General features: G+C 36.1%; 1 protein-coding gene across 4 annotated transcripts; it reads right to left on the bottom strand.

Moving 5' to 3' along the window:
• Positions 1-750: 750 nt before the first annotated feature.
• On the bottom strand, positions 751-15,293 carry LOC101204821 (carbon catabolite repressor protein 4 homolog 4-like). 4 transcript variants are annotated; one of them, XR_004216784.1, is made up of 8 exons: positions 15,151-15,293; positions 14,724-14,846; positions 14,426-14,627; positions 13,275-14,105; positions 12,227-12,377; positions 11,953-12,100; positions 8,159-8,253; positions 751-1,058 (listed from the first exon to the last, which is right to left on the bottom strand). XR_004216784.1 is itself a non-coding variant. In XM_031885729.1 (4 exons), exons 1-4 carry the CDS (start codon positions 12,292-12,294, stop codon positions 1,514-1,516), a joined length of 366 nt encoding a protein of 121 aa, XP_031741589.1. In that variant the 5' UTR covers positions 12,295-12,537; the 3' UTR covers positions 1,090-1,513. The 4 variants fall into 4 exon arrangements, 1 of the variants encoding a protein (XP_031741589.1); XR_004216783.1 differs by having other exon boundaries at positions 14,724-14,899; positions 15,151-15,292; XR_004216785.1 differs by having other exon boundaries at positions 14,724-15,008; positions 15,151-15,268.
• Between the last annotated feature and the right edge of the window lie 256 nt (positions 15,294-15,549).

Raw genomic sequence — 15,549 nt, 5'->3', positions numbered from 1 at the left:
TGTAGTTTGCGTTAACTTGTTACGTTTTTCGTTTCCATTGCATATTTTTTGTTATTTTCTGCTAGACAGATTAACTATGTAACTAATTTTTTCGTTAATTGCAATTCATTTTGTATAGGGTTCAGGAAAAAAACAAAGAATTTCATTCACAGGAAAAAAACAATTTTGCATTTTTTCTCATATTCGGGTTAATGTATAAATAAAAAAAATACAATTTTGGTTTTAATCCTTCTGGCATAATCTTCTCCCAGATTATAAATAATCTCTCACAATCATTCCACTCCAAACAAATATTATAAATAATCTTCGTAATTCTTCCACTTAATCCTTCCCTCAAACAAGGATTATAATAATCCTTTCCTCCACTTAATCCCCCATTTTCCTTATCCTTTTCCCACTTATTCATTTCTTTCCCCTAAACGGCCCCTTACAGTTGCATTTAGATGAAAAACTTTAATGTTTTGTATCATAAAATACTCTTGTTTCGAAAATATAACTTAATAAAATATAAAAAAATATTGTCACTATAAGTATTTGAACAGAAATGGTTAATTCATTCGTGACAAAAATAACTTTAGAAGAATAAAAAGGGCCATTAATGTGGTAATCAATTTGCTGGATGCTTTGTTAGGTTTGAAAAGAACCAATTTGATAGCTTAGGAAATATTCTATATATTTCCACTTAATTTAGGTTTGTTCCGTGATTTTAAGATCTTGTTTGATTGTGTTATATGATTTAAGCAATTAAGAGATGAAATTTGGCGCTAAAATCATTTTGGAGCTAATTAAGTCAATTTGAAGTCATGCAACATCAACCAATTCAAGTTGAGGCATTCGAGAAAGGATATGAAGCTAATTATGCTTCAGCCTTACAATATAATGCAGCGCCCCACGACGTTCAGTTTAATATCGTTAGGAAGAATGTAGCTATTTGTAGAAAAATGGCCAAGTGCTTGAAACTCATGAGACAGACATGCACACGCATAAAGTTTGGGCATCATGGCGCTGCTTTTGAGAAACTCATCCACTAATGGACAACATTATCTCATAGGCCCAACCTACAAATGCAACAATTACGTGAATAAAATAATAACAAAAACTATAGGTATTGAAAAAAAAAACGATAATTAGCATAAAACTGGTAAACTAAAATCCGAACAGGAACCTATATAGGCTATATGACTCAGGAGATTTGTTATTCAAACTGCTAAGCGTTTTAACCCATATGAAGTTACCCTAGTCGTAGCTGATGAAGCCCTTACAATTATCTGTGAGGCCCAACATGGTCCAATTCAATATATTGCCTCCTCTCTACCCCCATCACTGCTAACTCGATGAAATATAATAGGGATATCTTCACCGTAGGCTTGTAACTCTCAAATTGAAGGTTTTGGTAATCTTTATCCAATTTAGACCCGTTCATGTTTGCCCTACCAGCCAAATATAAGCGTCTCAATCTAAGAGCTTTTATCCTGTTCAAACTCAACAACATGTCTTGACCTATACCTCAACCTCAACCTCGTAATAATGCCAAAATCTTCTTGTCTGAAAGACACCTTCTGAGTAAATTAAAATTAATAACGTCACATCGATCATCCTCAAACTCTCTTAAGAAGACGTAATCACACAAAGATCCACTGAACATCAACCTAATGTCCAAGAAATGATTGAATGTAGTTTTCCTAAACATATACAATTGCCTAGGAGTTAACTTGTTTTTAATATTGGAGATAGTTTTCGCCGAGTGAGAACGACATGTCAATTTTGGAAGGAAAATGTTTGAATTGCGAATTTTAGTGACAAGAGGCATTTACCAAATAGAGAACACAGGTAACATAAGAAAATAAGTACTTTGTCTTAGAACTCAAGGTAATCTTGATCCAATCTCGGTCAAGAACAACATAAATTCAAGATGCACTTGGGTTAGTTACATGTGATGTCACGATATTAGTGTTTTATATGCATCCTATGATGTATCTTGGTTAATCTCGGGTGAAATCTACCCCGATAACCAATACATAATGCATATGAACACAAACCTTGAACAATCTCAAGACTCATTCAACAAATCTCAGTCCAATTTCAACAATCTCAGGCGAGATTCTTAATCTAAATGAGCCTAGGTTGATAAAATTTATGACATTCATCAGATAACCACCTGAAAAAATTTAAAAATGAGATATGCACACATCCAACTACTTATATTCCAGCCACCTCATATTTCACAAAAAAAAAAAAAAAAACCTATAACAAAACTTTAAAAAAGCTCTAAACTATCAAATCGTTCAAGGCAGAATACATGTAAAGACTTAAAAACTTAAGGATACACAGAATAATTTTGAGAGTAATGAAGTTCAAACTTAACCTAAATGAGTTCCTATTTTCACAACTATGAAATTGTTTGCTGGAAAATATTTTGGTAATTGTATAATAGCATTTATTTTAAATTTTAAATAAAAAATAAGAAATCTCATAATTGAATTCGGCTAAAGCTATGAAAAAAACAGACTCTGTGAGAAAAACAGCTGTGGGACTTAAGGAGCAAGATGTAGCCAAGGTTACGAGCAAACTGTGAAGGATTAACTTACTGATTATGGTTTTATCAAATGGACACAAATATATCTATAGTGAGGGGAGTGCAACTACGAGACTTTAGTGGAATAACCCGTCAGTTAACGAATGTTGATTAACTCGGTCTAAAAGAGTTTAGCTAATTAATCTTGAATCGTTGGAACCCATGATCTAGGTTCATTAGGTTCCCCTGCTAGTTCATATGGATTAAGCTTAGAACAGTGTGATAAAATAAGTCGAATTGTTCGAATTGGGAGAAGAAAGAGAAACCGACAAATATAGTGATATAGTCGTCGGTTTACTAATTAGAAATAGAGCTTTATGTTTTACATACTATAAGTATGAATGCAGATTCATACTAAGAAACTCGGAATTGATGGAATTGGTCAAAAATAGTAAAAAGTCAAAATGTTGACTTTTGACTTTAAAAAGTCAAACTTTGACCAGCCTGTGATTTGAATTTTAGAAAAATGAATGCGGATTCATGCTCGGGAGGTTGGAATCAGTCAAGACGGACAAAACAGTAAAAAGTCAAAATATTGACTTTTGATAAAAAAAAAAGTCAAAGTTTGACTTTTGACTTAAAATATCTATTGACCATTTTACCCTTGGACTAGGTTAGTGGGAAAATCCGACATTTTGTTGGATAATCCCACTAACTCTTAGTGGGATATGTGGCCATATGAGATGTAGACACCTAGCCCACTAAGTTCCACTTCTACCTTCCAATTTCCTTTTATCTCCATTACTTTCTACATCAAATTGAGTCCCACAACCCGGTTCTTTGTCCAAAGGATAGTAGTTGAGCACTAGTGGTCTTCTCGGTTTGAATTGCGAAGGAGGTATCAAAGTTTTTTAAACCTTCAAAGGTAATATTTCCTAAAACCCTAATTTTATTAGTTTAGGGTTACTTGTTAATTATGGCAATTATGCTAGAAATTCAATTCTTTTTCCGTTGTGCATGTCTTAGTTCTATCACACCAGTTAGATGTGAACTTTCGGGACCTCTGATATTGTTCTAAGCTGATTGGTTTCTTTCTAGGCCATAGCATCGACCCTTTTTTCGACGATTCGTGACAGAACTAAAAAACCGAGTCCGGGGCATAGTCGTTTGGCTTTTGTGGGCAAGAAACTTTAATATTACTCAAAATGGGGCCACCAAGCAGTTAGATGTGAACTTTCGGGGCCTCATACATTGTTCTAAGCTAGGTGGTTTCTTTCTAGGCCATAGGATCGACCATTTTTTCGACGTTTCGGGACCGAACTAAAAAACCGAGTCTGGGGCATCACCGTTCGACTTTTGTGGGCAAGAAACTTTAATATTACTCGGAATGGGGCCACCCAGCAGTTAGATGTGAACTTTCGGGACCTCTCACATTGTTCTAAGTTGGGTGGTTTCTTTCTAGGCCATAACATTGGTCCTTTTTTTGACGTTTCGGGATAGAACTAAAAAACTGGGTTTGAGGCATCGCTGTTCGACTTTTGTGGGCAAGAAACTTTAATATTACTCGGAATGGTGCCACCCAGCAGTTAGATGTGAACATTCGGGACATGTGATATTATTGTAAGCTGGGTGGTTTCTTTCTAGACCATAGCATCGACCTCTTTTACGACGTTTCGGGACAGAACTAAAAAACCTAGTCCGACGCATCGCCATTCGGCTTTAGTGTGCAAGAAACTTCAATATTACTCGGAATGGGGCCACCCAGCACTTAGATGTGAACATTCGAGACCTCTGACATTGTTCTAAGCTGGGTGGTTTCTTTCTAGGCCATAGCATCGACCCCTTTTACGACGTTTCAGGACTAAACTAAAAAACCTAGTCTGGGGCATCGCCATTCGACTTTAGTGTGCAAGAAACTTCAATATTACTCGGAATGGGGTCACCCAGCAGTTAGATGTGAACTTTTGGGACCTCTGACGTTGTTCTAAGCTGGGTGGTTTCTTTCTAGGCCATAGTATCGACCCTATTTTCGACGTTTCAGAACGGAACTAAATAACCAAGTCTGAGGCATCGCCGTTCGGCTTTTCGAGGCAAGAAACTTTCATATTACTCGAAATGGGGCCACCCAGCAGTTAGATGTGAACTTTCGGGACTTCTGACATTGTTCTAAGCTGGGTGGTTTCTTTTTAGGCCATAGCATCGACCCTTTTTTCAACGTTTCGGGAAGGAACTAAAAAACCGAGTCTGAGGCATCGTCGTTCGACTTTTGTGGGCAAGAAACTTTAATATTACTCGGAATGGGACACCCAACACTTAGATGTGAACTTTTGGTACCTCTGACATTCTTCTAAGCTTGGTGGTTTCTTACTAGGCCATAACATCAGCACTTTCTTCGACGATTCGAGACGGAACTAAAAAACTGAGTTACGGGCATCGTCGTTCGACTTTTGTGGGCAAGAAATTTTAATATTACTTGGAATGGGGCCACCCAGAAGTTAGATGTAAACTTTCGGGAGCTCTAACATTGTTCTAAGCTGGGTGGTTTATTTCTAGGCCATAGCATTGACCCTTTTTTTCGATCTTTCGGGAAAGAATTAAAAACCGAGTCCGAGGCATCGTCGTTCGGCTTTTGTGGGCAAGAAACTTTAATATTACTCGGAATTGGGCCACCCAGCACTTAGATGTGAACTTTCGGAACCTCTGACATTGTTCTAAGCTGAGTGGTTTCTTTCTAGTCCATAGCATCGACCCTTTTTTCGACGTTTCGAAACGGAACTAAAAAACTGAGTCTCGGGCATCGTCTATCAGCTTTTGTGGCCAAGAAACTTTAATATTACTCGAAATGGGGCCACCCAGCACGTAGATGTGAACTTTCGGAACCTCTGACATTGTTCTGAGATGGGTGATTTCTTTCTAGGCCATAACATCGACCCTTTTTTCGACGTTTCGGGACGAAACTAAAAAACCGAGTCTGGGACATCGCCGTTCGACTTTTGTAGGTAAGAAACTTTAATATTACTCGGAATGGGGCCACCCAGTAGTTAGATGTGAACTTTCGGGAGCTCTGACATTGTTCTACGCTGGGTGGTTTCTTTCTAGGCCATAGCATCGATCCTTTTTTCGACGTCTTGGGAAGCAACTAAAAAACCGAGTCCGGGGCATCGCCGTTCAGCTTTTGTGGGCAAGAAACTTTAATATTACTCGGAATGGGGCCACCCAGCAGTTAGATGTGAACTTTCGAAAGCTCTGACATTGTTCTACGTTGGGTGGTTTCTTTCTAGGCCATAGCATCGATCCGTTTTTCGACGTCTTGGGAAGCAACTAAAAAACTAAATCTGGGGCATCGCCGTTCAGCTTTTGTGGGCAAGAAACTTTAATATTACTCGGAATGAGGCCACCCAGCAGTTAGATGTGAACTTTCGGGACCTCTGACATTGTTCTGAGCTGGGTGGTTTCTTTCTAGGCCATAACATCGACCCTTTTTTCGACGTTTCAGGAAAGAATTAAAAAACCGAGTCCAAGGCATCGTCGTTCAGCTTTTGTGGGCAAGAAACTTTAATATTACTCGGAATGGGGCCACCCAGCACTTAGATGTGAACTTTCGGGACCTCTAACATTGTTCTAAGCTGATTGGTTTCTTTCTAGGCCATAGCATCGACCCCTTTTTCGACGTTTCGGGACGGAACTAAAGAACCGAGTCCGAGGCATTGCAATTCGACTTTTGTGGGCAAGAAACTTTAATATTACTTGAATTGGGGCCACCCAACAGTTAGATGTGAACTTTAGGGACCTCTTACGTTGTTCTAAGCTGGGTGGTTTCTGTCCAGGCCATAACATCGGCCATTTCATCGACTTTTCGAGACAGAAGTAAAAAACCGAGTTCGAGGCACTGTCGTTCGGCTTTTGTGGGCAAGAAACTTTAATATACTCGGAATGGGGCCCCCCCAGAAGTTAGATGTGAACTTTCGGGACCTCTGACTTTATTCTAAGGTGGGTGGTTTCTTTCTACGTCATAGCATCGACCCTTTTCTCGACGTTTCGAGACAGAACTAAAAAACCAAGTCCAAGGCATCGTCGTTCGACTTTTGTGGGTAAGAAACTTCAATATTACTCGGAATGGGGCCACCCAGCAGTTAGATGTGAACTTTCGAGACCTCTGACATTATTTTAAGCTAGGTGGTTTCTTTCTAGGCCATAGCATCGACCCTTTTTTCGACGTTCCGGGACGGAACTAAAAAATCGAGTCCGGGGCATCGCCGTTTGGTTTACTGGGCAAGAAACTTTTATATTACTCGGAATTGGGCCGCCCAACAGTTATATGTGAACTTTCGGGACCTCTAACATTGTTCTAAGCTAGGTGGTTTCTTTCTAGGCCATAGCATCAGCCCTTTTTTCGACGTTTCAAGACGGAACTAAAAAATCGAGTCTGGGTCATCGCCGTTCGACTTTTGTGGGCAAGAAACTTTAATATTACTCGGAATGAGGCCACCCAGCACTTAAATGTGAACTTTCGGAACCTCTGACACTGTTCTGAGCTAGGTGGTTTCTTTCTAGGCCATAACATCGGCCCTTTTTTCGAGGTTTGGAGTCGGAACTTAAAAACCGAGTCTGGGTCATCGCCGTTCGACTTTTGTGGGCAAGAAACTTTAATATTACTCGAAATGCGGCCTCCCAGCACTTAGATGTGAACTTTCGGGACCTCTGACATTGTTCTAAGCTGGGCGGTTTCTTTCTACGTCATAGCATCGACCCTTTTCTCGACGTTTCGAGACGGAACTAAAAACCTAAGTCCAGGGCATCGTCGTTCGACTTTTATGGGTAAGAAACTTCAATATTACTCGGAATGGGGCCACCCAGCAGTTAGAGCTGAACTTTCGGGACCTCTGACATTGTTCTAAGCTGGGTGATTTCTTTCTAGGCCATAGCATCGACCTTTTGTTCGACGTTTTGGGACGGAACTAAAAAACCGAGTCCTGACGGAACTACATGGCCTAGAAATTATTGTGTTAGAATTTCTCTTTTGAATCACTTGAATCAGAATTCCAATTCTTCATTTCGAAGAAATTTTGACTTTCTTGTCTATTCCAACTAACCAACTACTATATTTTTTTCTTCACCTCTGTCTTCCTTGATGGGTACTAATGCATCCATGCAAAATTAATATGAATTTCTTTTGCTTTTTTTTTTAAAATTTCAAGGGTTCTTTTAGTTAGATGTGTGTTGTTTAGCAATGAGAACAACTCACAAAGCTCCCTCTTGTGATCAGCGTCACGAAAAGTTTTCCAATTTTCCATCGATGGCAATCAAAGTTGGTCAAAACGGTTGCTCTAATACCGATACCAATTTGGTGTAGACCAAATGAGAGAATTTTGTTAATATTTAAATTTGTGAATACAAGAAGACAAGTACTCTATTAAAATCAAACTAATCCTAATTCTAATTAATACAAGAAACTAATCATAATCTTAATATATTAAGAATTTGTCCATAATACCCTAATTCCTACTCCATAAAAAATCTTATGAGTTGTAGTTCGTTCTTTAGTCCTCTTGTAATCAAGTTGTCAAAAATGATGGCAATTTTTAAAAAAATTACTATAAGTGATAAGAGTTATAGTTGGCAAAAAGAAAGATGGGCACACACCTGAGACTCCGTTTGTGTTTCACTAAAGCCGTCATATATGCCCACGGTCCCATCTTTAGTATATTACATACATAAGTGTATAACACAATGTGTACCTGCCACAACTTGATCATATATTCTATATCAAAAGATTGTTGGGGTTTCAAATCTCAACCCATGTGAACTAAAAGAAAAAGTGTATGTGCATATCTACACTATATACACACATCAAATATGATGTGTCAAATGGAAGACTCTTCTTATATCAACTTTACTTAACACTAATTGTGACAGAATTCTACTTATCAAATTCACTAGTTAACTTATCAATTGGATCCGTATGATAAAGTGATCATCATTTAAAGATAATGACAAAAAAACAAATTCCCCACTAATCAAAATTAAAGCCCTTGTTGAATAACAATAATATGACCAATTGCATAGGACATAAAGGCATGAGAATGAGTGATTTTACTACTAGTAAGTAGTAAGTGTGTTTGTAATTGAACCATTCCTTTTTCCTTTTGTTTTCAACGTTGTTTGTAAGAAGTATGATTTGCTGGCTAGTAATGAGTTCTACTTCTTTATTATTTGCTAGAATTTTTTGTTTATAAGCTTGTGATTTTGGATGTCCAAAGAGATAATAACCAAAAAAGAACCTATATTTAGGGATATTTGAATTGACTTTCTACGAAAATGTTTGAGGCACTGACTATAGTAAGACTATAAATCCCCAATTACCTAATTTGCTACCGTTTTTACTGTTTTACCTTCTATCACATAATATTATTACCAAAACTAAAATAATTCACACCTCAAGCACAAACTATAATAACCTAAGACTATATAACGAATTATCAACTCCTTGCCCTAAACATTCTCATGTGTTTAAATTATAGTCTCTACAAGTGAAGAAAACAGCATTTATAAACATTTAAAAAAATCATTTCAAATGGCCGGTCCATTAGATGTTGAGTTTCAAATAAACATAAAATTCAATCCTTCTCAACAATTCTCATTGTTCAATTCACATGATTTTGGTGGTTTAAAATTTTAATCAGACATCGGACCATTAATTATGCAACAGTCCTAGATGGTTTTGGGAAGTTGTGATGAGAATGAGATCCAAGTACTACCATGGAGTAATTACAAAAAGGAAAAGGAAGGGAAAAAAGAACCTATGGGAACGCACTCCAACTATCAAATTAACACCTATAGAGTAATTACAAAAAGTCTTCGAAACCAAAACCCACGAGCCAGGAAGCATGAAAGCGATAAAAAAGATGACCTTTCTCCTCATGAAGCAGAATGAGGAGGAAAGTATAGAGTTTGTACCATCTTCATTCTATATTTTTTTATAAATCTTAACTTAGTTATTGCTATTACTTTAATGTTTTAAAAAATTACTTTAACCAATTTGATAAATAATGTCTTCAAATGTTGTTACGATTTGTTGAAATCAGATGAACTAAATTATTTAAGATGTATTGATAGTACGACATATAAAAGTACAAGAACTAACAACGTCCAAAATAGTATACTAACTTTAATACTAATCAATATTGATAGGAACAAAATTGTAACAGAACAAACATTAACTTATAATTTAACCATAGCAAAGAAAAAAAAGAAAGATCTAGGTTTACAATGATTCTCAACTTCAATGGAACCTAGAACAAATGTCTGTTCCATTTAAATAAAAGAAACAATCAATATGAATAGAAGGAGAAAAAAATAGGGATAAGATTTGAAATGCTGAACTTATTCCATTGTGATTTCAAATTCAGCAGCAATAGGAAGACGATCACTTGGGTAGCTATGATTAGGTAACCCACCAATAATCTCTGGCCATTCTGATTCTGGGAGCTCTAGAAAGCTAACGGGTCTTATGAAGGTGAGAAAAATATGTAATCAAGAGTGCGAGTGAAGTCAGTGGTGAAGTTTGTAAACGAAGGTTCACTTCCTAGAATGTTGTCATAAACACTAGAAAGGGGTAAAGGAAGCTCTTGATCCAAACATTCAGGGGAAAATCCAGAAGGAGAGTTGTCTGAGACAAGGTATTGGTATAATTAAATAATTGTGAGAAGTTGCAAGTATTAGGCCTCCAATAGTTAGAGTTCATGAGTTGTAAAAAGAGAAAGGTAAGGAGAAAGGTAAGGAACTTATTTATATTTTACCATGATTATGTGCAGTCTAGCATACTACTTTTACTACATAAAGAAAAAAAATCTATTTTTTTTTTGTCAAGGTATATTTTTATTGGTGTGCAATTTGAGTTGCACGATGATGGATGCAACCTAAGTTACACATGTTTTTTATTTTTTTGTTTTTTTTTTTATTTGTCAAGTTAAGAAGATGATGTTAGGATATTTTTATTCAAGATTTTATTTTGATAATTGGGAAAAAAATATACAATTTTTACTTTCCAGATTTTTAAACTAGTTTTCATTTTTCGTTAAGTTCAAAGGTTATTGGTATTAATACCCCTAACCCTTTTAGTTTAATTTTCATTTGGCCCTAGGTTCCAAAATGTTACGGTCTTTTTAACCTTTTCGGTTTTTTAGTTTAGTTTCCATTTAGTCCTCTCATTTTAAATATTTTAAATCTTTCCTCTAGAATTTGCAATAATACCATTTTGGCTTTTGAGTTAAGTTTTAATTAATTAATGTAAAATAAATATGATTGTGATTTTTTTTAATTTAACAAGGAAGAAAAATTGTTAAAATTTGGACCACATTGAAACAAAACCCAAAACTCAAGTCTAAATCTTGCATTTTAAAATCCAAAGACCAAATGGAATTTGAATTCAAAATTCTTAAGTAAATGTGTAACATAATCTAAAGACCAAATGGAATTTGAATTCAAAATTCTTAAGTAAACGTGTAACATGTGAAATTATATGGACTAAATGTAAACTAGACTTAAAAGGACGAGGGACCAAAATGCCCATGCTAACAATTTATAAGGGTATTTGAGACTACGGTGGAACAGACATTTGTTCAGACTTTAAATTAACAAATGAACTTTTTAACATTCATAAAAAATAAATTATAAGAGATGATCTCCAACAAGAGACAAAAAAATAAGAGAACAATCTTTGAACTTCGGTTCACATTTGCACCAACAGAAACCAGTAAGTTTCTAGATTACTTATTTTCAAAGGTGGTGTGGTTAAGAACGTTATAGCATCAAACTCTTTACCGTTCATCTTCATTTTAAACTATGTAGTTTATATTTTTTGAAAGATAATATAAGCTATCTAAATATTTTTCTATTATATGTTTCTGCTATATGAGATTCCATACAATAGTACTTTTCATGTCACCCTGTGACTTTATGGTCATCAGTTCGTTCTATAGCACTTCGCCTAAAAATAAGTCTATATACTCAATAACAATTGGTTAAATTATAAGTTTAGTCCTTAATTTTGAGGTTTATATCTATTTGATCTCTAAAATTTCAATTTTGTATGGAAAAGTCCTAAACTTGAAACAGTATCTACTTGGTCCTTAAACTTTCAATTTTGTGTCCAACAAATCTATGAATTTTCAATTATGTTTTTAATAGATCTAAATTTACCCTGTATAACAGAACCTACTAAATGTATGAATTTAAAATTTTAAGACTTGGTTACACAAAATTGAAAGCATGCAGATCTTTTAGACACTTTTGGAAAGTTAAGCAATCAAGGAGACACAAAGTTCAAGGGACTAAACTTGTAATTTAGACATGATAATAACAATGAAATAGCTATATACCATATCTTCAGAAAGAGGAAATTCAATGCAAATGATAAATCGAGATAGAATACAAACCTTATCTCCTGGGGTTGAATTGAAATCGCCAGCCAAAAGTACTGAGGGTGTGCATTCAAAATTTTCAGCAACTAAAGATTTGAATCGAGCTAGGCGTGATAAAAGATACTTAGCCTGAGCGAGCTTCACATCAGCCCATTCTGGATCCCTGTAACAAAATATCCATTTCTTTACATATTGGATGGATAAGATGTTCTTCAATACAGCAGGTCCTAAAAGCAATCATATAGACTTTACAGATAAGGGCAAAGGAAACTAGAAAGTAAAATTTTACCAATAAAGATGGGTGTTGGCTAGAATTACAACATGATGAAAAGGCTGCTCAAGTTTGAAAGCATCCATAATCCCAACGCAATCACGTTTTAATCTTACTCGGGGATCGTTAGGATCCCCACGATCGGCTACGGTGGTTTTTGATGATGAACCTAAATTCACGTGTTTGAACAATTAGCTCTTATAGTCCATGGCAAAGTAAGTCAGCTACACCAAAAATAAAACATCAACATTTGTCTTAAAAATGAATTGAAAATACCAAAAAAGATAAACCATGGGCAATTCTACAAACTAATCACAACAGCTGAATGAACATACTGTGAGTGAACTTTCTTCTGGGGAAGGAAAAGGGGGAGTTCTTCAAAGACATGGCTATGAAAATCCCGTAAAAATAGTTTAGAAGGAATTAGAACACAAGCACACAGATGCATGTAATAATAGATTAGGTGGAGTGGGAACCAACGATAAGATACTAAAGTCTATCACTAGATACTATTTAAATGCAGATGCATTTAATAACTTTTTCTTTTTTAAAAAAAAAAACTTAATTTTCATTTAGAAAAAATGAAAGAATAAACGGACATAAAAAAGAAAGCCCACAAAAAGAACCAAAGTGCAAAAAAGGCTCCAATAAAGAGATAAGGTCTAGCAAATAATAACAAAACAAATGTCCCAGAAGAAACAAAGAATCCAGTAAGGGATCAAACATCGCAATAAGGACTCTCACACCCTTTGACGATTCTGTTCTTTCTCTCGCTCCACCAGAATGTAATAATGAAACCTAAAGGCTGTTTTTGACTCAGTAAAACAGATAAAGAAAAAGAAATTGTCCTCGTACGACTAACTGCTTTGGATGTAAGAGCTAAGAATGGCCATGTCCACTAGTCAGTTTAAACCTAATAGAAGGATACACTTTTGTTGCAGCCAGTCTTTCCAGGTGACTTCTGATCTTGAATCTTAAAAAGAATGGAAAAAAGAAGGATTTGAAGGAAAAAATAATAATAAAAATGGAATGAAGTAATGGAATTGAAGCTCAAACCAGATTTTACCTTAGTTTTCTGCTCCAACAAGTCCTCGATTGCGGAAGCGACATCAGGAACGTGTGAAGTTACTACAGAAGATTTTGATGTAGTTTGTTTTGTGGAATTCAAATTGCAGTCAGATTGAGTGGAACTGTTTCCAACAAAAACTGAACGCAAAGTATGGCTTCGTCAAATAACTTGCGCCTTCTTTTAGTATAACTTATTCGTTCAGCTGCTCCTATAGAGCTACTGTTAGTTCCAGCTGATTGGTCTCTCAGAATGGCAGAATGGATAGGAAACTGGGATACGCTTTCATTGGCTATCATTGGGGCAGCTTGAGTAGGAAATTGGCTGACAGTGCACAAGCATGTCACTCTGTCTTGAGCTGTAACTTCTTTTGGGCGATACAAATCAAGAGAAACAATCTTTCTCTGAAAATTTTGTTTTCAAACAAAATCATTCCATATCTAAGAGAAGAAATATAAACACAATGGGTCTAGAATTCTATCAGGATATGCATGTATATGAACATATATAATTGAAAAGCAACAAAATCGCAAAGTTACTTGTCTGACACACTCATATATCCATTCAGCTGTAATGCATTGTTTCCCCCATTTACAAGCAGCCTCATACTTTGTCCCATCCGTGAACTTGCATATTAGATGGGTTACCTTCTTTGTCAGCTTCTCCACAAACTTGGCCCCAAGTACAAAACACAGATTTCTTAACAATACTCTGTCTTTTATCATCATATTGTGAAACACAAAACCGTATGTTTTCAAATCCAGGCAAAGGGACACAACAAGGAAGAGGAGAATAGAGAATGTGCCCATTGGTATCCCAGAAACATCCATCCTTCATAACGAATTTATTTGAAATAGTCAGTAACAAATAAAAACAAGATAAATATTCAATTCTCATTTCAAATATCGGTTTAAGATATTGAACATAATTAAGTTACGAAATTAATAATAATATAAAATTAAAAATAAAAATCATCAGTAGTATCAAATTTCATCAATAATTGCAGTTTCTACTCCGGCTATCCATTCAAAATTGGCTTGAAAGTCGTAATTTAACGCATTTAACAGAAGTTTGCATCAATACTTTCTCAATTCCTCCAGAAAAATATTTAAGAAGCATCTATTTGTTTGGCACAGGGATGGAGTGCAAACCTTTGGAGTTCAAGGGACAGTCATAGAAAGACTTCTTCAAATTTCGAACTCCAATTAATTTTGTCGATAAAGAAACCTCTCACACTATGATAGCATTCATATTTCCAAAATGTAGACAGAGTGAAGAAAAAAAACTGACATCTAGCGATGCTTTCGTAAGCAATACTCCCCCCATTGCACTAACTAACTTCCCTATCTCAACCTGCAATGCAATTTTGTGTCATTAGTTCTACAAAAATAAAATTACTAATTACTAATAAGAAAAAAGATGGGTGGACTAGGAACATTTGCAACGTACCTTTTCATCTTCCTGAAAACCGGATGCCAAGATTTTCACACCATCCATGGCAAGGCAGCAAGTATAACCCTGTTGAGGAAGAGGTCTGTGCTCTTTTTGCACATGACATCACGCACTGAGGACCTTCCCAACAGAAATTCAAGTTGTCAGCGACGCACCAAATCCCCGGCGTCGGACTGAAATGAGAATTTCAAACAACTATGTTTGGCTATTCGGAAAGAGAGAGCAGTGAAGTATATATTACTCGGCTACTGCGTACATGCAGCATGCACTGACAAATATTAACTGCAATTCGGTAACTATACATTTGACAAATTAATGGAGACATTCAATTTCCTGTTAATCTCATTCTCCAGTCGAAAATTTCTCTCCAATTCTATTCCGCAAAATAAAGAAAGAAAAGGCTGGAACTACAAATTAACTATACCTAACAAGTTGCATCCCTTGGCGCGAAGATCCTCGAACTTTGCCTGAAAGCAGGAATCAACAACCAATAAACACATCGCCAATCCGAAGTAGCCATATAAATTGAACAAGAAATGGATGAGACGTTTGGTACGTGATCGGCGGAGGAGATAACATGATAGTCGTTAGGGGCGTTTTGAGAGGGATCGCAACAAAGGAAAACCTCAGCCCCATTCTGCTTGAGAGCGTCGTGAAAAGGATCGAACATCTCCGAAGCGACAAGATTACGAGAGACGAACACATTAGCTCCAGCAAATGGTTTGGGCTTCAGAAGTTGGAGAGTTGCTTCGATTACTTTCTGTGTCGATGGAAGTCCGACGAGAGAGAGGATTTTGTGAGAAATTGGAGGGATGAAAGATTG

The sequence above is a fragment of the Cucumis sativus genome, chromosome 5 (assembly GCF_000004075.3).
Source record: "Cucumis sativus cultivar 9930 chromosome 5, Cucumber_9930_V3, whole genome shotgun sequence".
Classification (NCBI taxonomy): Eukaryota; Viridiplantae; Streptophyta; class Magnoliopsida; order Cucurbitales; family Cucurbitaceae; genus Cucumis; species Cucumis sativus.
Note: the sequence above shows the minus strand (reverse complement) of the source record. Positions and strands in the feature narration are given on the sequence as shown.

What these genes read in the sequence shown, in the direction of transcription:
- LOC101204821 (XM_031885729.1), bottom strand. Translation starts at nt 12,294, where the DNA reads ATGGATGCTTTCAAACTTGAGCAGCCTTTTCATCATGTTGTAATTCTA. An exon ending in GCCAACACCCATCTTTATTG is followed by an intron (nt 12,101 to 12,226) that starts GTAAAATTTTAC and finishes ATTTTGTTACAG; the next exon opens with GGATCCAGAATGGGCTGATG. An exon ending in ATTCAACCCCAGGAGATAAG is followed by an intron (nt 8,263 to 11,952) that starts GTTTGTATTCTA and finishes TATATGATCAAG; the next exon opens with TTGTGGCAGGTACACATTGT.